Source organism: Cryptomeria japonica, chromosome 10, assembly GCF_030272615.1.
Source record: "Cryptomeria japonica chromosome 10, Sugi_1.0, whole genome shotgun sequence".
NCBI classification, from domain to species: domain Eukaryota; kingdom Viridiplantae; phylum Streptophyta; class Pinopsida; order Cupressales; family Cupressaceae; genus Cryptomeria; species Cryptomeria japonica.
In genome coordinates this window covers 294,578,671-294,602,345 of record NC_081414.1, presented here as the reverse complement: position 1 = coordinate 294,602,345, position 23,675 = coordinate 294,578,671, and the positions used below count along the sequence as shown (strand labels likewise).

Here is a 23,675-nt window from a genome sequence, read left to right as displayed (position 1 = left end):
TGTCCTCTTCATATTCCTCCAATAAAATCTTTGTGGGCTGCTTTATAAGTCTTATACCTATATATTGAGCTGCCAAAAGAACCATTGTGAAATTTCTAAAAAAATTTATTTCAATTCTATAAATAGTAGTAATTATTTCTCCAGAATTTCATTTATTTTTTCCTTCCCCTGGAATTCAGTAAGGTGATTACCTTTAGCAAAGAGAAATCACTTTCTCAGATTACTTCCCATTTTTCTATGCTTGTCTGACAGATCTTTTCAAAAGTCCCCAGCAGCATTTACACCAAGTATACCGCAAGTTCTAGAAATGCATAGGCAATCACATTTTAATTTTATGTTTCTGCACAATGTTGGTTTGTATGTATGTATGATAATATAAGGGCATTATCTAGTTCCCAGATCTTCCTTGCGATAACATTGGCAAATTATCTGTTACTGCTCAAAGTTGTTATTCTTAAAATTATGTTTCCATGTCTGCAGAGATGGATAATAACTAACAATTTTTGTTAGAAATTGCAATACCTTGCTTAGCATCTCCTATCTCCCTTTATTTTTTTTAAGGACACGTCACTGTTATTATAAATAATATTTTTCATTTTGTGATAAAATTTCTTCCATTACCATCCCATTTTCATGTCTTACTTCTTATAATTTATGAAAATTTTCTTGATGGTGCTGGAATTGATGAGAACTTTGCAACATGCCTCTGACAATAATTGGCTAGACCAGAATATATTAACTCATAAATGTTTACTGAAGCTTCCAGCCTTCATAACATATGATCTTTTTTCGCAAACCATGCAACTCAAATACTCCATTTCCTTTTTGATTAAGTCCAATTTTAATCTTTTTGCAACTTGCTTTGCTTAAGAAGACAAAGTACCATCTCAAGGTTTCTTCTATAGTTACAAGCTTTGGCTGGACCTGACAGAAGTTTGGTTTACACCTGAACTTTGGAATTAACATGAAGGACATCTGTTGATTGACTTTTCTAGGTGTTTCCTAAATGTTAAATTAAATATCATGTTTGTATTATAGATATTGTGCTGAGTGTTGTTAAGGTTCAAAATTTTAGACATGTCAGATCTGGCATCCAGCTCCACATTCAGTATGTGAAACTAATGTATTTTATCACTTGCAGTGATTCTTTTGGTGCTTTCATTTCAAATTATTATGGGATGTGCTGGAAGGCCAATTTATCCACTCCCAAGCAAAAAAGCAGATGGAAATCGGCAGCCAATCCAGACAGTGGGTCCTTACAATATTGCTCATCGAGGTTCAAATGGTGAATTACCTGAAGAAACTGCTGCAGCTTACATGGTGAGACTTTTAAAAATTCTTGATAACACAAGTAAATTTTTTAGCAATGCATTCATGCATCTGAAGGAGCTTTCTTGAAAACTGTATTACTGCTGCAGAAAGTTTGTCTATTAATGCATTGTTCTAGCTTATTATGTAAATTTAGTCAATTTCTGTTAGAATAGATGTATAACCCATGCTGGTAATAATTGACTTGAAACTAACTACTATGAAATCTCCTTTCGTTCCTTTATGGACATATGTATTTGTACGTGTATTTTACGAGCAGGACTTCTGGCTTTGGGTGCCGGTGAACCACCACATGTTGTGTTTATATTCTTAGTGTCCTTAACCTTAATCCTAGTCACTTTTTAGCTTCTAGGGTTCTTTTCTACCCTAATTCTTATATTTCTTACTTAAATGTGATTTTGATTACAATTTGTTAGGATTGGTGATATTAACCTTGCAATCCTATGATAATGTATTTTTAATTTTAATATTTTAATAGTTGGTTATTATTTTATGTGACTAAAGAATCATGGAAGAAGAATTTCATTGTCCCACACGTGGAGGGATATTTTTTGTAATTAAAAAACATTATTTTCTTAGTACTTGGAATGTTCTTTGCAAGGTGACAATGAGTGGGGAGGCTTAATTTGGCCAATGACAATATATTTGGACACTTGGCATGAAGTGGAAGAGAATCTTGCTATTTATAGTGGTGTCAAAAGCATCTATGCCATTATAAGAGGTGTAAGAAAGCGTTGTTGACTGTGTAAGAAGTGGGTATCCTTTTCTATACATAAGGAGTTATTATTTTTCCTTCTAGTGGGTTGTTTATGCCCTCTAATAAAATTGGATGCCCAATTTCACAAGAAAAGTCTCGAAAGTTCTAAAAAGCTGCTTGTAACTCTTGGACACATGTCATGAGGTATCTTTTACATGTAAACTACTTGGCTCATGATTTTGAGTCCATTGAATTGAAACTCCATGGAAACTACATGGAGACTGATCTGTGAAAACCATTTATGTTTTTTTGTATCACTTTTGGCTAAATATTAGAGTTTGGAGTAGGAGGAAAAAACAATTTGTTTATAGTTTATAAGTAATTAAGTGTTACATAAATTCAGATGGAGAAGTTGTATTGATGTAACTCTTTGAAAGGATAAACCGATTAATGTAAGCTTTGGATTTCTTTGGGTGTGGAGTTTTGTGTAAGGCTTTCTCCATGTATATTTTGTGAATAGCTTGCATCTTTTGTACGAGTATCACTATTATGCTGTGTTCCCACCCATCAAACCCCTATCCCTGTCCCTTGAGGCATTTTTGGGACGACGAGACAATAGGGCGCATCCTCTTGTTGTCCTCCCAATTGAGAAAATGCAGAAACGCCTCGTGAAATTGGAGACGGTAGAAAACATATAGGGGATGCGTGGCTGTCCCCAAGGTGGTTGGGGATGTTGCAGACGTCCCTTGACTGTCTTAGACTCTTAGGGATGACTAGGTATAACTTGTAGAAAAGCAATTTTTTATAAAGTTAAAAAAAAATTGTTCATGTCATTAAAAAAAGACTTTTAAATATATCATGACAACAATATAAAAATAGTATAACATGACAACATTTATAACAGTAGTTAAATTAATCATAACTGTAGTGACAACAACAACTATAGTATAACAACAATAAATATATCATGATTCAGATTCATAGTTAATGATATAAGTTATATAACAGTTAACACTAACAACAATAACTTAGATTTCTTATTTCATTGTTCAAAAAAGTCTCAAGCTTCAAAATTATTGATATGGTATTTGTAGAAGTTGAGAAAGCCAACTTCACAAACCCCGAAGATCACCTGCATGCAAATAACCTGTCACAGAAAGAAGAGATGGAGACAAACAAGCAAGGGTGCTCTGAAAGCTGAAAAATGTATTCATCCAAGAGAGAGATAAATTACAATGATGAATCCTTATAAAAGGATATTGTGCAACCCTAAAAGAAACCCTAATAGGTAGACATTTAATAATTAATATAATTATTAAATGTCACAAATGCAAACTAAAGTGAAATCTTAAGAGAGGAATAAAGGTAATTTAATCAACATGATTAAATTAAAACCTTTACTCTAACACCCCCCCTTAAGATGAGCAAAAGTGCAGTTACAAACATGTGCAAGAAAGCAAAGGTAACTACAATGCAAGAAAGTAAACTTGGGTCCCGGCAACAAGGTCTGATCAGGTACCCAATTACAACCAAATCTCTGTAAAGTGGAGAAATAGAGAAAACCTCATGGGAAAAACTCTACTCCAAAAAGAGATGAAAGAAATAAATGCACTAATAACATAAGGATAGGAGGTGGATAACATGATACCCCCCATAGACAACTTCTATCATATAAGTACATATACAATGGTCTCCATAGGAGAAAAAGAAAGAGACTAGAAGCCCCCCCCACAATGAAGAAACTCTTGTCGCACATATGGATGCCTGAGGTAGAATCCAAAAAGAGATCCTGAAGCAGCATATAATATTCCTCCCCTTGGGAAGAAATGGATCCAAAGGACGAAGATGAAGAAACCCTGTGAAGAGAGAAGAATCAATCTGTCTCAAGATGTGTGCCATAATAGGATGCTGAAGAATCCCTCTATCTGAACTGAAACAAAAGATGTTAAATCCAAACTGAACGGAAGACTCAAAAACTGCAACCTCTGAATGCACAGATGATGGTGGGCTAATAGCTGGAATATGTAAGGGTGTCTAAATATTGAAGTTCCTTTAAAGTATCATGATCAAAAGGTGTGTTATCTCTCCAACCAATGGGTACAAGACAATCTGAAGCAGGATCCTTTGGGAATGGAGAAAGACTGGGGTCTCCATAGATCTCCCAAAGACGTGTCCACAGTGAGTGAGGACAATCAATGCCCGATATAGCCCACACAGTGTCAGAATCAACACTAGACAAAATAACTCCTACTATGTGATTTCTAATGATATCCCAAGCTAGTGTTCCCTCTAAAGTTGCTGGTTCAGGTATGAGATCATACAAATAAGGCAAAATATTAAGCCACCTACAGTGTGTAAGTATGCCCGTTGCCCATGACTCATAATTACCCCGTTCTAGAAATACAACTGAAGGGTGAGTAGAAAAACCCATGATAACTCTTCAAATTAACAAATCTGAGACTAAATGACTTTAATACTGATAAAGCAGATCAAATAAAGCCATCCCATGCAAACAAATCATTTCCAAGTCTGAAACGTCCAAGTAAGTGACAGATGTGTGAAAACACAAAGTACTGAATAAAATGTACCTGGTGTAGATTCTGGAAAAATAAATGATAGATCTGGAAAGAGCACAAAAACCCCTTTCCAACGCCTATTCGTTTGCGAAAAACGGAGTCCGTATGCAAAAGATATGGCTCCTGGAGTGCAAAAAACTTGTTTTGACTTTGACTGGCAAAAAACACTACAAAACGGCAAAATCAAAAAAAAAGTCCTCCATTAATTAGATCGGGCTCGGAACCAGCTTTCCAACGCCTATTCGTTTTCGAAAAACGGAGATCGGACGCCCAAGTTATGCCCAATTTTGTAAAAACAGCTCCAAAAAAAAACAAATGGCCCTGCAAGCCCTCAGGGGCTTAAAAAAATGGCCCCTGGTCCGCTGGGCGACCAGGGGCTGGCGCAGGGGTGAGGTGGCGCTGTGGCGGCGGCGGCGGACTGGCGTCACGCGGGCGGAGCGCGAGCGGCATGCGGGCTGCGGGCAAGCGGCTGGCGGCGCGCAGGCGACGGGTGGTCGCAGGGCGGAGCGGCGGTGGCCGCCGGGCTGCGCATCGGCTGCGCCTGCCGTTAAATTGGCTGCACCCGACGGTGCTTTAAAAAACGCGATTTTGAATTGTTTTTTTTTATTTTTTTTTGAACTTTTACCTCGGTTTGCGTGCCCTAGGGCCGTACGGCCTTGGGGCAAATTTTTTTTGCCTTCTGGAGCAACTGTGTCCAAATCGGACGAATTTTATATGGAAATAGGGGTTTTTGGGCGCTACGAGCTCAACGGTGAGGTCCGTTTGGGCTCAAAGTGCACCGAAAAAAAAATACCCCCTATTCCAAAAATAGAAAACAGAAGACAAACACAGATTTGATGCAACCAAAACCTGAAAGTCAGATCTAACCCTTGTAGCTCCAAATTCTTTAGAAGATGAACAGGAAGCAGCAGGTCTGGAGCTCTGATACCATGTAGAAGTTGAGAAAGCCAACTTCACAAACCCCGAAGATCACCTGCATGCAAATAACCTGTCACAGAAAGAAGAGATGGAGACAAACAAGCAAGGGTGCTCTGAAAGCTGAAAAATGTATTCATCCAAGAGAGAGATAAATTACAATGATGAATCCTTATAAAAGGATATTGTGCAACCCTAAAAGAAACCCATTTGTGACATTTAATAATTATATTAATTATTAAATGTCTACCCAACTTCACAAACCCCGAAGATCACCTGCATGCAAATAACTTGTCACAGAAAGAAGAGATGGAGACAAAACAAGCAAGGGTGCTCTGAAAGCTGAAAAATGTATTCATCCAAGAGAGAGATAAATTACAATGATGAATCCTTATAAAAGGATATTGTGCAACCCTAAAAGAAACCCTAATAGGTAGACATTTAATAATTAATATAATTATTAAATGTCACAAATGCAAACTAAAGTGAAATCTTAAGAGAGGAATAAAGGTAATTTAATCAACATGATTAAATTAAAACCTTTACTCTAACAGTATTAACGTTAGTTATTATTGTCATTTGCAAAAGAGATTAAGGGTTTATGTGCCATGGTTTGGTACAATGTGATATTGTATCTAGAAGTACAAACAAACACTTTCTTTTTGGAATGTGATTGTCATGTAGGCTTCTGCAAACACCATTCAACATCAATTTAACATTTTCATGTTATATTGCTGCTATTATACTGCTGTTCATCATATGTATGTATGTATGTATGTATGTATATGTACATACATACATATATATTAGGATAGGGATGACAAGGATGTAGAGGATGTGTTTCGAGGATGGTTGTCTAAGCTTGAGCGCCATTTTTATATACATGTATATACATACATACATACATACATACATACATATGCGTGTGTGTGTATAGATATGTGTGTGTGTGTGTGTGTGTGTGCATATGTATATATATACATGTTTATAAAAATGGCCCTCTGACTACCTGTTGTGACCACATCACACATCGCCCCATCAAGATGGGACCCCCCCTTTTTTTAGGTTTTGCCCTCTCTAGGAGTAGTCTCTCTCTATGCTCTTTTCCTGTGAGTGGAATAGATTATAAAGATGAAGGATTCACAATTGAGCAAGTCAAGCAAAGTTAGGTGAAAGAGTCAAGTGAAGAGTCATCCATGAGGTCGCCTACATTGCCCCAATTCGAGAACCAAGCTTTCATCAAAAACCGTCATTGGACTGAAATTTGCTTAAATGCATTGACCCGTACCTTGCTCAGGTCCTAGAGTGGGATTTTGTTTTAGGTTGTGTCCTTCCGAAGGTGAGCGAATTTCCTATATAGGTGTTCTTAGGGGGCTGAATTGATGATACTTTCATGTGAAGAAATTGGAAAACTTAAGACTTAAATTGATGAGGTAAAAGGAATTGGTGAGTTTCAAGTCATGTCCTTGTAAAGATCCTAAGGTCTTGTCATATAGGTCCTATCCTTGGAAAGGACATAGAGAGAAATACCTATCTTGACCTTGTCCTTCCAAAGGGTGGCGAGCGAATTATGTTTTGGGTCTTGTCCTTACCAAGGACATAGAGTGAAATTCTCATCAAGGACATTGAGCGAGCTTCTTCACTTAACCATGTATCTTGCATCAACTTGGAGTGAATGAATCTTTTAGACCTTGTCCTTGGAAAGGTCTTGGAGCAAGTTTTGTTATAGGGCCTGTCCTCCTTAAGGTCATAGACTGAATTCCATTTTTGAAGTTTGTCCTTAGAGAGGTCTTAGAGTGAAAGTTGCCATATAGGTCTTGTCCTTCCAAAGGACATTGGGCGAAATTATCACCTCAACCTTGTCCTTGCTGAGGGTCCAGAGTGATCTACTTGCCTTGTCCTTGCTGAGGGTCCAGAGCGAACTACATGCTTTGTCCCTGTTGATGGTCTAGAGCGAATTTGAATATAGAGAACTTTGTTTGGAATTATGCCTTGTCCTTACAGTGGTCCAAGAGCGAACTTCATCATTTGAAACTGTCCTTAGAAGGGTCATAGAGCGAAAATCTACATTATAGGTCCTGTCCCTGCCAAAGATAGAGAGCGAACTGCACTTTAAGTCTTGTCCTTACCAAGGACATAGAGCGAAAATATCATATAGTGCCTATCCTTGGAAAGGACATGAAGTGAAACATCTGCCTTTGACCTTGACCACCTAAAGGACATGGAGCGAAACACTTGTCTTGACCTTGTCCTTCCAAAGGACATAAAGCAAATTGATGTGAAGATAGCATACCTTGCAAAGGTCATCAAGCGAATTTTGATATAGGTCCTGTCCTTCCAAAGGACAAAGGGCGAAATTTTAATATAGGACTTGTCCTTTTAAAGGACAATGAGCGAACTTCAATTATAGGTCCTGTCCTCGGGAAGGATGTAGAGCAAAATCATTACCTCAAGCGAATTGTGTGCACCTTGCAAGAGACCTAGAGTGAAATTCAACAAGGCAAGCATTTGGGTGCCTAAACTAATTTAAAAATTCGAATTGGTAGAAGGGAGAGTATGATTTATCAAGTCGGCCAGCATCAAGAAGGACAATTTACATTTTTGTTTACACTAAACCAAGTCAGCCTTGCATCCCAAAAGACACATCTCCACCCTAGGTCGCATATATAAGGGAGCTCAAAAGATCGTTTTAACATCAAACCAAAACATTATCTTTCTCCATCAGCGAATTTTGTTAGCAGGTTGAGCGAACTTCTCCAGCAGTCATCGAATTTCAAATTCAAGACAGCGAAGTACATTAAGGAAGGAGAATTCAATCATTAGCAAGGCAAATTTACCCAAAGAAGCAGCAACATCATTCTTGCAAGGGCGAATTCTAGCAGATTGGAAGGCAAAATTCATCATTTGAGCAGCAAAAGATTAAGGAGACAGTGAATCCTTGAGCATTAGCAGTAACATCATTAATCAGATTTTGAGGTTAAATGTTCTGAAATCATAAGTAAGTGCATCATTTAGACAGATGTAAGGTTGGGAGCAGGTCTGATTTAGGATTGGTAATGATTTTGTTAAAACCAATTAGACCCTCTTAATGCATATGGTAATTGATTTCATATTTTAGATGCAAGGTTCAGTTCATAGGTTTCAATGCATTGATAATTCACCAAGACCCTAACTTGAGCATCTCTCATAGGTAAACAATGGCAGTGCCTAAGACAAGTGGAACATTCTCAAGGCAGGCTCTCATCAAAGAAGATCAGAAGAGTGATGACTTGGAGACCAAGATTACATCCCGGTGGAGCAACATTGGAGATGCAAATCTTGGGAATTTCAATGTGAAGAAGTTTCGTGAGGCACCATACATTGGCAAACCATCACCTATAGCCAAGAGGATAATAGAGAGCGGCATCATCAAGGCAGCTGGCTTCCCTCCTGCAGTTAGATGTCATGAATTGATGATCGAATGCGCCAAGCACTATGATTCACACTTAAGGACAATTGTGGCCGAGGATGGAACCGTTCTTGCCTACCTATCAGAAAGGGCCATAAGTGAAGCCTTCCACCTACTAGAACAAAGGACATGATCTATAGAAGTTTAGGAGGAGCCAAATCGATTTATGAAGATGATCTTGATGCATGCCTTTTGTTTTGACAAATGGATGTTTTGCTTCATTCAAATAATTATTCAAGGGAAAGGGATGATTAATTGAGCAAGAATCATTAGTAATTGCCTAGATTCACAATTGAGAAGGTTGATTCCTACCAAGTCATTCCACGTGAGCTCATATATCATATATTCTCTAGTTAGGAGTTATGAATATGCAGGGCTACCACATAGAGGCCGAGTTGGAAGAGGGCCCGAAGAGATAAGGGTTTGTGATTCTTATGAAATATTGCACCACCCACCTAAACAACACTATTGATTGGTCAATGATACTTTCATGATGCACATCACCAGGGCTCTACAAGGTGGGATCCATCAAAGATTGTCTCTGGAGGCACAAGAACTTGTCAAACAATATGGAGCATGGTTTATTCAATTTCCCAAATTCACTTATATAAGGATCCAAGGATGTCCTTCTCCTCCTTATATGTTGCCACATTATCCAACAAACAAGATAGTACTTCTCGAAGTGACAAGACAATTGTTAGCATGTACTAGATCCTTGAGGTACAAACATGGAGCTGTCATCACTAATTCCACTTCACTTGGGAATTCAATAGAAGTTTGTCCTTCCCTTCAAATAGCTGAAAGTGCCGAGCCATAGTTATCTCTCTATTTGTTTACACCATTTGCTTCTAGAGATAACTTTGATCCCTATGGTAATGTAGAAGAAATGGTTGGAGGGAAGCATAGGTATGTGTTCCAAGTAGAAGAATTTTGGATGAATGCACAAGATGACTTCGAGATAAAGAAGAAGAACAAACATTTGATTTAGAAAGTCTTCTAAGTGGACCTCAAGAAGTCATTGAGAGAAAGAAAGCTCCAAAGATGTCTAAAATAATAAGAGATGATGTAGGCTCCAAAAAGATATAGATTGCCACTCCAGCAATAGATAAATATGAAGATGAGATTATGGCAAAGGAATATGATTTAGAGACATTTGACTTAGGTCCACTCACTTCTGAGCAAGCCATGGAGGAAGCAACCAACTTAGTGAAGGTGGTCAATGAGAAGCTAAAGGCCAAAATAGAGAAGAACAAAAGGTTAGAAAAGGAGGTCAATGCATGGAGGAACTATATTCAACAATTTCAGCAACCATTGACATATCAAAGTCCAACAGCCACACCACCTCCCTTGTTTCCTGCAGAGTCAGTTGATCACATGGAGAAAATGAGGAACTCAACACAACTTCTAGAGGCATGGATCAGCAAATCCTTCACAATGGCTAATGAGTTTGTAAGAAATATGATGAAAATACTTGGTAGAGCCATTCGAGTTCTTGAGATAGTTCATAACCTCATGGTGACAGTTGATGCCTTCACTCATGCTAAGGACGTCACCATTCCAGTATTACAAGCAATAAGGAAAGCACCTAGATAGATAATGGCACAAGAAGGGGTAATCATAAAAGAATCAACTCCTAATCTGTTACAGTGGTCGACCTTGCTTCAAATGAAGAAACTCCTTTTTGAAGATGTGAGTAACAAATGTACTCAAGTTGAAGATACCGTCCATCCAATTCATGACAAGATAATTGAGGTGATGTGCATCATTCTTGACAAAAGGGCGGAAATTGAAACAAATGTGGACATTCATGAACTGGAAGGCTTGATAAAAGTTATATTTCAAGGAGAAGGTGGACCGATCACAAAAACACAATTAGATCTTATGCATGCCACTATGTTCCTTATTGATAAGACAAAAGAGCTTGAGCATGGATGGGAGGTCTCACTTCTTGCAGTCTTTGATGAAGTAATCCACCTAGAAGAACATATGAAGAATCTACTTGAGATTCCAATTTATGAAGTTGAAAGTATGACGTCCAGATTCATTGAATATGCCAGAAAGGAGAAGGAGAAAGGAAACAAAATTCTAGAAGAAAGTTTGTTATGAGTCCACTTGGCATTTCATTTCCCTATTGGAGGATGCTTCCTCGATTTCAATGTCAACACATGTTGTCTTCTTATTGGTTGATTCATGATGATTATCTTGATAGGGTTTTCCTTTGTATTAAACCCTAATTAGGGTTTAGGTGGCAAGATCTTGGCCCTTGATCTTCATTCGATCTCGACCCTTCATTGTATTTAGGAGTCCTATATAAACTCCACTCATTTCATTTGAATAGGTTAATAATAGCAATGTTAATGATGTTAGTAATAGCAATAGAGTAGAAGAGAGAGTAATAGTGCTAGAATATTGGCAAGAGAAAGACTTGAAGAATTGTTGTTGTTTGGCTATTGGATCAATGAAACATTGAAGTTATGGTGTTTTTGCTCAATCCTTGAAGCTTATTACATGGTTCTTTTGTCATCTCAAGTCAATCTTTTATGTTAGTTTTAGTGTTTAGATTAGATGATGGAATGTTGCATTTGATATATTGTGAAGCTCGTTATCCATACCACTAGCTTTCTTGCTGATTGTAAGCGAGCCTTGTGTGGTCAACTGGAACATTTGAAAGTGTTAAGTTCGATTATTGCTTAATCATTGATATGCATTCAATTGATGGTGTCTATGGTTAGTAGCGATTTGAAAATCTTCAAACATCCTTAGAAGATTGCACTAGTTCTAGTGAAGTTGTTTGTGTATGGCAAAACTATAACTAGTTGGGTTTCACTTGTGTCATTTCTTCATTCATTCATTTTAGAATAGCTTAGAATTCCTCCAAACCCTCATCTTTTGCCATTTTTTTGAGTAATCATTTAGTAGTCTTAGGAGACAATCCCATTGCATACCACCTGCCAGTCACTTCATGAGATCTTTTCGAACCATAAATGCCCCTTAATGAAACAACAATTACAATGGCCAACTAAGCTTATCCACACGTAGTGATCCTACATATATGAACCTTGGAGTCTTTTTGGGCGATTTTTAAGCTAAATCTTCAGCATCCAAGAGATTTTGTTCAAGAGAGGATAAGATACTTAAGGTATCTTATTTTGTGTTCGCATGTGCCTAAAAAACACATCAACACTACCATCCTTAAAACATGTCCTCTGCTGTCTTGTCATCCCTATCCTAGAAATGCCATGGAATATAGCTATTATGTACTTGGATGCTTTGATTTTGCAACGTTTTTTCACTTGTGAGTTGTATCCTATGTCTACATTTGGATGTTTGGTAGTAGAACCACAATTATTTTGTTTAAAGAGAGGGATGCCTTTCTTTGTTTATAGTGGGATTTTGTTGTGTTTCCTTGTAGTTTTAACTTTTAAGTTTAGGATGATAAAGGATCATGGCTAGTTCATCTCAATTGGAGATTGAAAAGTTCAATGATATAGGGTATGAGCTTTGGAAACTAAAGATGGAGGATCTCTTGGAAGAAAGAGATCAATGGATTGTCATAAAGAGTGAAGACAAATGAGGAAATATGTTGGATGAATAATGGGTAAAAATGGATAAAACACGGCGAAGAGCTATATGTTTGTGTTAATCTAAATCCGATTTATTGAATGTTTCTAGTTAGACTAATGTAGAAAAGAATAGGAGAGATATATCAAGCTAAGAGTCTCATTAATAATTTTTTTTTGAAAAGAAAGTTACGTTCTCTTAAGATGATGGATGGGGACTTATTGCAAAATACTTGAATTCATTTAATCTAATCTTGAGTCAATTTTAGCCAATTGATGTAAAGATCAATGAGGATGACAAATGTATTTTATTTTTATGCTCATTACTTTAGTTTTGGAATAATCTTATTCTTGCAATCAATGGCTCTTTTATAGATGATTTGAAGTTGGACACCCTTGTTGCCACCATGCTCTTATAGGAAATGAGGACTTTAGAGGGGTCTTAAGGATGCATTGCATTTGCAAGGAAGATCTATGGAGAGAGGTCAGAACAAAGACAAGGGTGATAAGGACAAGTCTATGGACTATTCTAAGCCCAAGGGAAGGTTGAAAACACTTGGTAGTACATTGAGGTGTTGGAATTGTGGTAAATGGGGACTTATCAGGAAAGAATGTAAAAACAAAAAAAAAATAACAATGACTTTGCTATAGATCAATCCTTCGATGATGAAGTTACTAATGTTCCGATGACTCTTGGCTGATAGATTTAGTTACATCCTACCACATGGATCTTCACAAGGACTGGTTTACAACATATTCAGCTTGTGATGGTGGGGAAATTTTCCTTGGGGACAACAACACATAGAAGATTGTGGGCCGAGGGAGGTAATTAGTGATGGAAGGATGAAAACCCTTAAATATGTATTGGATATTCTTTTTTTAGTTAGAAATTTAATTTTTGTATCTCAAATGAATGATTCAGGCACATGTTACTTTTGAAAAGAGTGGTTTCAAGTTAAGTAGAGGGAATTTGTTGTTCGTTGGGGGCACTAGGATAGGTGTGGTACTTTGATAGGCTTGATGTATTTACATTTTGTAACTTTGTAAATGTAACTAAAAACTCTAGATCTTGTAAGTTGCGGCACCATAGGATGGGTCATAGTAGTGAGAAGGGTCTCAAAACCTCATAAAGAAGAAGATGGTTTACGGTTTGTTTGGTTACTCTTCCGATTTTGATTTTTCTTCCGATTTTGATTTTTGTGAACAATGCGGGAGTGGGTCCTAATAGTTGCTACTATAAATTAAATCCTAACCATTTTTGACCATGTTTTTTCTTGTAGGATGACTTCCTCAAGAGTGGCATGCTTGAGATACCCTCTAATGGATTCTTTTAGTCCCTCAATATATGTAGCATCTACTCTTTCTTGAGAGATATTCTCCACAAGCAGCCTAGCGAATTCCTTATTATAGTTTTTCATTTTTCCTTTGTGCTTCATATTTTTGAGAACTAAGAAGTAATCTTATTGTGTGTAGGCCTCAAAATAACGATAAAGTATTGTGACAAATTGATCCTATGTGGTTATTTCTAGTTGATCATGTTTTATCCTTTTTCTTTTTCATGCTTAACTCTCAACCAGCAAGCAAATGCAGATTGGATTTTTTTTCAAGTTGTAAGTTGGCAATATGGATCTTTTCAAAGCTATGTTACACCATGTTTTTGGGAGGCCATTTATTAGGGAACAATAGAGGACAACTATTAAAAAAATTGGGGAAATTTAAAAAATACAAGAAATTTAAAATATTTATATGATAACATTGATAAGGCATTCATCATATACATTTTAGAACATTATTACATAACATGAGAGATGAATTGAGAACTCACATGAGAGTTGACACACAAATTTGAAATTAACAAATGTCAAAATTTTATTGTCAATGAGCATATAAACTAGCATACCTATCTTTGGAAAAAATCTATGTAGAAGACTTCAAAAGAGATATATATATATATTTGATAAGTCACAACCTAAGTGGTATTTTTTAGCTTTTCCCTGGAGCTAAGAACCAGTCGAGTAGACTCGAACCCAAGACCTCCCATGTAGGAGGCTCATAGCTAACCGCTGCATTGTGGGGTCATCCCCAAACTTCAAAAGATATTATTCATAGGTGCTTATTCTATTTAAATCACAAATCTAGTAAAAGGTAGGCAACTCAAGAATGATATCTCTTGACATCTTTTAATAGATTTTTTAAAGATAGGTATGTTAGTTTAATTAAATTTATTTAATAACAAAGTTTTTAATATAAAATATTAATAATTTATCATTAATCAAGATTTGTCAAAGAATAGAGTTTATATTTGTTGACGAAAGATTATAAAAGCAAGCCAATATTTAAGCTTTTATACTTTGATCTAATAAACTTTAGACTATTCCTAAATATTTAGGAACCACTTCACCTTTTCTATGAAGTTTTATATAGACTTAGACGTTTCAATTATTATTGGATATGTTTCTAACTAATCTTTATGCTTCATATATGAACACATCTATTATTTTATTTATTTAAAAGTTATATTGTTTTACTTTAGATTTAAGAATATTTTGTTTTATTTATTACTAAATTATACAATGGAAAAAGCACTTAGAAGACAATTTGTTTAGGCACCATTTAAAAATTATTCTATTATTGGTGGAAATAGAACTATAGGTAAATCAAAATAATCAAGTTATTCAATTTTTCTATGCAAATAATACATTTTATTTGTTTTGTCTTTTTTTTTTTTAATGTTGTCTTTTAAATATTTTTTGTTAACATGCTCACACCATTACACTTGGCTCCTTTCTACCATTGTAGTTTTACCTCTCGTAATTATATGAAAGTTACAACAATGCCCACAAGATGTGCTCATCTATGTATGTATAAGAAAAAAGTTGCTTTTTCATCCAACATGACCCAAAATAATTTTTATGTTTTACTTTTTAAAACTAGAGCAGAGGTTTGGGGATTGTAGTCCCAGTAAGTTGGAGGGGCAGCTAGTTTTCATAATTAAAGCCTTTTATACTACACAGATCTTCAAGGGTTTTTTTTTTTTATGATCAGAATTCAGTTAGACAGAGATAAAGCAATAATGACAATAAGACACAGTCAATACCCAGCAACAATTATATCTCTTATATAATAAATGAAGGAGCAGAAAATCTGCTTTACAATTTAGCCACACTTGGATAATATGAAGCAATAAGAATAGCACCTCTCCTAGGTGCGATTATACAATGAATGATATATTTTCTTAATCACAATCTGCCTGATGAAAGAGATGTCGATCTGCTACTCAATGCTGATCTCCCTGTGGTAGTACGCATTTGTCTTGATGAATTGATTATCTTCATAGAGAGAGCAGCACACTCTACAAATACTAGATGATATGGACTCTACCAAACAATGCGTCTCTCCAAGATACGTCGGCCTCTTGCCAAATGACATATCACTTACAAAAGGTGGTAATCATTAATGAAGTGCCTCTTCACAAAAATCGGCTCCAAACTAATATATATATATCCACGACTTATTTATTTGCTTATTAATTAGATCAATAGAAGGATGAGGCCCCAAGTTATATCATCAACACTCCCTCTTAGCTAGGGAGGAATCCTTCTAGATGTTCAATGTCATGGAGTCTCTCAACATGACACCCACAATGGCTACACCCATTTGTGGAAAAGAGTTCATCATGGAGTCACTCTACTTGATATCATCATGGAGTCACTCAACATGATGTCCACCATGACTACATTAATATATGGAAAGAAACATGTGCACAAGTGCCCATCGCGGAGTCACTCAACGTGATGTCATCAAGGATCACGGAGTCTCTCAATGTGATGTTGCCATGGAGTGTCTCAACATGACATCCACCATGGCTACTCCCAAAGGGTGGAAAGAACCACATCTTCGTCTTAGAGATGGACAAGGACTTTCACCTCAAGTTTCTCCATCTCAGAGAAAAATGTATTATAGCAAATCACAACTCCCTCGTAGTAAGGGCTTCATTCTCCACAACTCCAAGCTTGTCTTGAAAATGCACAAACTTCACTCTGGAGAGAGGCTTGGTGAGAATGTCAGCTGTCTGATCATCAGTGCAAATATATCTCAACTGTATAGCTTTCCTCAATACCATATCTCTGATGTAATGGCATTTGATCTCAACATGTTTTGTTCTGTCATGGAACATTGGATTGACAGATAGCTTCACACAGCTTTGATTGTCACAATGAATAGTAGTAGGCTCCAAATATTGTCCAAATAAACTTACAAAAAGCTTCCGAAGCCATACTACTTCTCGAGTTGCTACACATGCTGCAATATATTTGGCTTCTGCAGTGCTTAGAGCCACTGAAGATTGCTTCCTGCTACACCTAGAAATCATCGCAGACCCTAAACTAAAGCAACATCCAAAGGTGCTCTTCCCGTCAGTTACACTCCCGGCCCAATCAGAATCAAAGTAGCCTTGTAACTACGATCTACCTCGAAAGTATATCTCAAGCCATATCCTACTGTGCCACGTAAGTATCTTAAGATATGCTTTGCTGCAACTAGATAAATTTGCCTTGGTTCACTCATGAATTGACCGAGGGCACTCACTGCATAGCAAATGTCTGGTCTAGTATTGACTAGATACATCAATGATCCAATCAACTACTTGTACATGGTGGGATCTACCAGATCTAAACTAGGTGTAGACTCACTCAATTTCTTCAAATTTGTTTCCATCGGTGTAGACATAGATTTGCAATCCAACATACCAAATCTCTTCAAGATATCTATAGTGTATTTCCCTTGACTTAGAATAATCTCATTGGGTCTTTGCCACACTCTTTGTCCTAGAAAGTAATGCATAAGACCTAAATCCTTCATCTCAAACTTAGAAGCTAACTCCTTGCATTTGACAATGAGATGTTCTTCTCTAGTATGAAATAAGTCATCAACATAAAGAACCAATATTAAAGTCTCACCATCAATTACCTTGAAGTAGAGATTTGAATCTGCATCATTCTTGGAGAATCCCAAGCTCATCAAGTATCGATCAATCCTCTCATACCAAGCACGAGGTGCCTGTTTAAGGCCATACAATGCCTTTTTTAATCTGCATACATGAGATTCTTTTCCTTGAATCACAAACTCATCGGGTTGTTCAATGTACACTTCTTTAATCACACCATTAAGGAATGTTGTCTTTACGTCCATTTGGTGTAGCTTCCATCTTTTAGCTGATGCAATAGCAATAATAGTCCTGATGGATGTAAAGCGAGCAACAGGAGCAAAGGTCTCTTCATAATCTATTCCCTCTTTCTGAGAGAATCCTCTAGCCACAAATCTTGCTTTGTACTTTTCAATGCTCCCATCAGCTGCATGCTTGATCTTGAAAAGCCACTTGGAAGATACAACTGATTTCCCTTCTGGTCTAGGAACAACATCCCAAACATCATTCTTGAGAATGAATTGGTACTGCTCTGTCATAGTATCTTTCCACAATTGCTGAGTTGATGCCTTCTCAACACTGGAAGGCTCAGACTCAATGATGTGACTCATTAAAATTTTGTGGTCTTTTACTTTCTCTGAATGTGCCTCTAGGAGTTGCATACCTGTCTGCATCTTGCATAGTCTGTTTAGCCAATAGAGGTCTCTTTCAACCTATAGCAATATCTCTTGGACCATTAGTAGGTTCTGTTGTGACTATTTCACACATCGCCCAATCAAGATGGGGACCCCCCTTTTTTTATGTCCTAGCCTCTTAGTCTAGTCTATCTCCCTCTCGCAGGTGAAATGAGTGAGTTCGTAAAGTCTAGATTTCATGTGAGTCAATCATGAGATCAACCGAAGAGTCTAAAAAACTGCTAGTTAGTGACAGTCTAAGTGCTCGAGGTTAAAAGTGAAAGCCTCAAGTGCTTCTCATGAGGAGCAAAATTCCCTTCGAATACCTTTGACTGAGAGTGAAGTTGTTCCAAAAGCCTTACCTTGAAAGTTTGAGTAGAGAGAATGAAACAAGGCGAGTGAGCAAAACACTTAGTATTTGATTTCAATCCACTTCATCTCCAACCCCCCAGGAGCGAATTTCACAAATTGAAGGAGGAGAGTGAACTTCAAGAATTGAGCTATAGGAGAGAACTTCATGTTTGGAGGTAGGAGAGCGAATTTCCCCTAAGAGCCTTGTTTGAGTGTGTGTTCAAGTTTGAGCGTTTGAATGAGATAACTTTAAAAACCTAAGGATTGAATCAATGAAGCAACAAAGTGACTGAAGAAGAGTTGTTTGAAATTAACTTCATCTCCAAGCCCCCAAGAGCGAACTTCATGTTTGAGCACAGGAGAGCGAACTTCATGATTTGAAGGAGGAGAGCAAACTTCATGATTTGAAGGAGGGGAGCAAACTTCATGTTTGACCATAGAAGAGCAAACTTCATGATTGGAACAAGATGAGCGAACTTCACAAATTAAGGTAGGGGAGCGAACTTCATGTGTTGACCTTCAAGAGCGAATTTTCCTTTTAAATCCTTCATTAGGTAAGTTTGACATATTTTGTGAGTGGAGTGATTTTAAGAGCAAGATCAAAGGCGAAGTTTAAGAGTCACTTCATGTGATGGCTGATAGGAGCGAACTTCATGTGCTTGGTGAGAGGAGCAAATTTCATGTGAACACCAATAGGAGCAAATCTCATAACAACCTAGTTAAGAAAGAAAAATCCCCCATGCATATCAAAGACTAATCAAACATGAATTTAGCGTCAAAAATAAAGAGAAATATAAATTTGTTCCAAATATATCAAGTCGGCCAGCAGGGGTAAAGCAAATTTTATTTTATTAAACCAAGTCAGCCTACATAGGGAGAGACATAACCTTTCCTTAATTGCCTATAAGAGGGAGTTCAAACATTCATTTCAAACATCAAATCAAATCAAACTCTTCTCTCTAATCAGCGAATTTCAGGAGCAGATTAATGTATTTCATCAACAAGATAGCAAATTCAATCGTTATCAAAAGCGAATTTAGCCACTAAGGTTACAAATTCAGGAGTGAATCCCATCATTGAGAAGAGGAATTCATCTAAAAGGAAGCGAATTTCATCTTCGAGGAGTATCATCAGCGAATTTACCCCAGGGAGCAGCGAATTCATCGTTGCAAGGGCGAATTTATTTATTCACACTCAGCAACAGCTGGTTCCTCAATCACGTCATTTGATCAATAGCCCTCCATATCAGGTTGAATTGTCAAAAATCAGAGGTAGAGACATCATATTGACTGATACAAAATCAGGTACAGGTCTGATTACGGTCAGAAATTGATTTTGTTTAGCAAAATTAAACCTCCTTAGTTCATCTAAAAGGGCAAATGAATTGAAAAATCAGTCTTATTTAGCAATTAATTTCATATTCATTAAGATGTAAGATTGATTTAGATCAATATCATAAGTAGCTTACTAAGTGAATAGGCTTCATTACATCAGCATTTCACATACCTTTCACCATTATCCTAACTTGTATATCTCGTATAGGTGAAAGATGGCGACTCCTAAACCGAATAAAACCATAACCCGTCATGCACTAATCAAGGAAGACTCAAAGAATGGTGCATTAGAAAGAAGGATCACTTCTCATTGGAGCAAAATAGGAGACACCAATCTCGGGAAGTTCGACACCAAGAAGTTCTGGCACCCGTCATACAGAAGTGAACCTACTACTACAGCCAAGAGGATGATTGATAGTGGGATCATAAATGTAGCTGGCTTCCCTCCTGCAGTGCAATGCTACGAGTTAATCGTGGAGTGTGCCCAACATTATGACTCTCCCTCAAGAAGGATAGCGGTGAAGGATGGAACAATGCTTGCAAATCTCTCGGAGACAACAATCAGTGAAGCATTTCATCTACCAGAGCCTAAGGACATGGTCTACATAAGTATGGAAGGAGCTAAGCCTGCCTATGACGATGATCCAGATGCTTGTTCAAAGATCATTGACAAGTTTTTGTTGAAGAAGAGTAGAGGTGGTAGGAGCAGATGGCCCGACAGACTACATAGGGTGGACTTCAAAGATGAATTCAGAGACTTCATCACCCTACTTCATCACCCTACTTCATCGAGTGGTTGGTGCACCCAAGGCTTCTTATTTCGAGTGGATGTTCTACTTCACAAAGACTGTCACTCATTCAACATCAATTGGGTTGACATGGAGGTCATAGATTTGAAGGAGTTGATGAAACAAGTCTCGGAATACACTTACATATGGATAGAGATATAACATGAGAAATTGAAAGAGCAAAACATAACAATGACATTCCACTCGAAAGAAAGAGAAGATGGTGGGGATGAAGCAAGCGCAAGTGCTCCTCAACAATCTCACTCAAGAGGTTTGAAGAGAAAGGATGACCATGGAGAAAAGGATCCCTCAAGGAAAAAACATAAATCAAGTTCCAGTCGTCCTTCCTCCAGGCATGAAGAAGAGTTGAATCGGGATGAGAGACACAAAAAACAGAGGGTAGAAAAGGAGTTGAGTCAAGGGGCAAATGAATCAATGGAATCCATAGTTCACAATGATAAAGGCAAAGAGAAATCATCACAAGGACAAGAAGATCTCAAACATCACATTCAAGAGATCAAAGTAAATGAAGAAGAGGATAATGATGAGACTACTTCACCACCTAGAGATGAGCAAGTGCGTGAAGAAACACAAATTCAAGAAGGAAGATCCTCTATTCCTGAATGGCTTAAGGAAAGACTAGCCCAAGAAGTAATAGTAGTTGATGAAGAACCAATATGCGACATAGCGAGCCTTCTAAGCCAAACTCGAGAAGTCACTGAGAAAAGGAAAGCTACAAAGATGTGCAAGGTGATTAGAGATGATTCGGGATCAAGGAAGTTGCAAATAGCTACTCCAAGGGTTGATAAGTGTGAAGGTGAGATCATAGCAGATGAGTATGATATGGAGACTATTGATTTGGGTCCACTCACCTCCGAGCAAGCCATCGGTGATGCAACTGATTCATTGATGGCAATCAATGATATATTAAGAGCCAAAGTAGAAAATAATAGAAGATTAGAAAAGGAGATAAGTGCATGGAGGAATTACTTCCAACAATTCTAGGAACCATTGAGACATCAGAGTCCAGCAACTACACCACCACCTTTGCTTCTTGCAGAATCAATTGATCATATGGAGAAGATGAGGAACTCGGCACAATTGATGGATGCATGGATAGAAGATTCATATACCAAAGTCAACAAGTTTATGAAGGGCATAATGAAGACACTTGACATAGTCATAAAAGTTCTTGGGAGAACTCATGTCCTCATAGAGGCCTTTGAAGCATTTGCTCATGCTAGAGATGTCATCATTCCAGTATTGCAAGTAATAAGGAAAACACCCAGGGAAGTCTTATCAAGAGAAAAAAATAAGAAGAGAAGGATCTATGCCCAGTTTTCTACAATGGAGTAGTCTACTTTGCACAAAGACGATCATTTTTGAGGAGATTGGAAACAGATGTAGTCAAGTTCAAGATGATATGCATCGTATTCATGATAAGATAGTAGAAGTAGCATAGATTGTTTTGGAGAGGAAGATCGATCCTGGGATGATTATAGAAGCCAGAGAATTGGAAGAAAGACTAAGAGTTATCTTTCATGGGACTGATGGAATGATCACCAAAGGACAATTGGATGATATGCTTGAGCTCGTGATATTAGCTAGCAAGACTCAACTCGAACCTGAATGGGAAAATGCCATCGTCAAAGCCTTTGATGAAGTCATTCACATGGAGGAATAGTTGAAGTCTCTACCTGAGGTCTTGATGTCTGAGATAGAGAGTTTAGTGGCCAAATTCATTGAATATGCTAGAAGGGAAGGAGAGAAAGGAAACAAGATTCTAGAAGACACTTTGTGATGATCCTACTTGGCAATTCATTTACTCATTGGAGGATTCTTCCTCGATTTCTGTGCCAGCACATGCTATTTTCTCATCGGTTGATTCCATGATGATGTTTTATCTAGATAAGGTTTTATTTGTATCAAACCCTAATTAGTGTTTAGGTGGCAAAATCTTGGCCCTTGATCTTCATTTGATCTTGATCCTTCATTGTATTTGGGAGTAATATATAAACTCCACTCATTTCATTTGTAAGGAGTTAGTTGGTTAATAAGCTAGAGAGAGAGCTTGATATTAGAGAAATTAGATATAGATTTCAAGAGTGATAAGAGGATTTGAAGAATTGTTGTTGTTTGGCTTTTGGATTAATAAAACATTGAAGTCATGGTGTTTCTATTCAATCTTTGAAGCTTATTGCATGGTTTTTCATCCTCTCAAGTCAATCTTTGATATTACTTTAAGTATTTAGATTGAATGACGGAATGTTGTACTTGATCTATTGTGAAACTCGTAATCCATACCACTAACCTCTTGCTGATTGTACGTGTGCCTTGTGTGGTCAACTAGAATCATTGAAAGTGCTTAAGTTCAATTGTTGCTCAATCATGGGTATGCATTCAGGTGATGGTGTCTATGCTTAGTAATGATTTCAAAAATCTTAAAGTGTCCTTACAAGATTGCACTAGTTTTGATGGAGTTGTTCTTGTATGGCGATGCTAAGATGAGTAGAGTTTCACTTATGTCGTTCTTCATCCATTCATTCTTAGGATAGTTTAGAACCCCTCAACCCTCACCTTTTGCTATTTTTTTGATAAAACATCTTGTAGTAGTAGGAAAGAACTTCATCGCATAGCATCCACAAAGTACTTCATAAGTCTCTTCATGTAAAAGGCCCCTTGATGAAATAGAAATCACAATGACCACTTGTGCTTATCCACACGTCAAGATCTGACATTTATGAACCTTGGAGTTATCTCAAGTGATCCTTAAGATATTTTGTGTTTGCATGTGCATAAAAAACACATCAACAGGTTCCAAAGGCTCAACTGGATCAATAGCCTCTTCTGGTTCAATAGACTCCCTCTGAATCCTAGGAGTATGATCAACATCCATGTTCTGAGGAGTTTCATGTTCTTCATTATCTATCTCTATGTAAGAACCTTTAGATCTTTTGAACATTTTCTTCAAAAGAGACATCCCTACTGATCTCTATTTGTTTCTGTCCCGGAATGTAAATCTTGTAGGCTTTTGAGGATTCACTGTAACCCACAAATATCCCTTTCTTGCCAGATGGTT

At 37.3% G+C, this 23,675-nt stretch overlaps 1 protein-coding gene across 1 annotated transcript in view; it reads left to right on the top strand.

The window, feature by feature from the left end:
• Positions 1 to 23,675, top strand: part of LOC131029352 (glycerophosphodiester phosphodiesterase GDPD6) — a 114,208-nt gene that overhangs the window by 5,205 nt on the left and 85,328 nt on the right. The window contains exon 2 of the mRNA XM_057959815.2: positions 1,142 to 1,320. Within this exon, the coding sequence (XP_057815798.2) occupies positions 1,142 to 1,320 (179 nt within the window). The remainder of the gene's footprint in view (positions 1 to 1,141; positions 1,321 to 23,675) is intronic.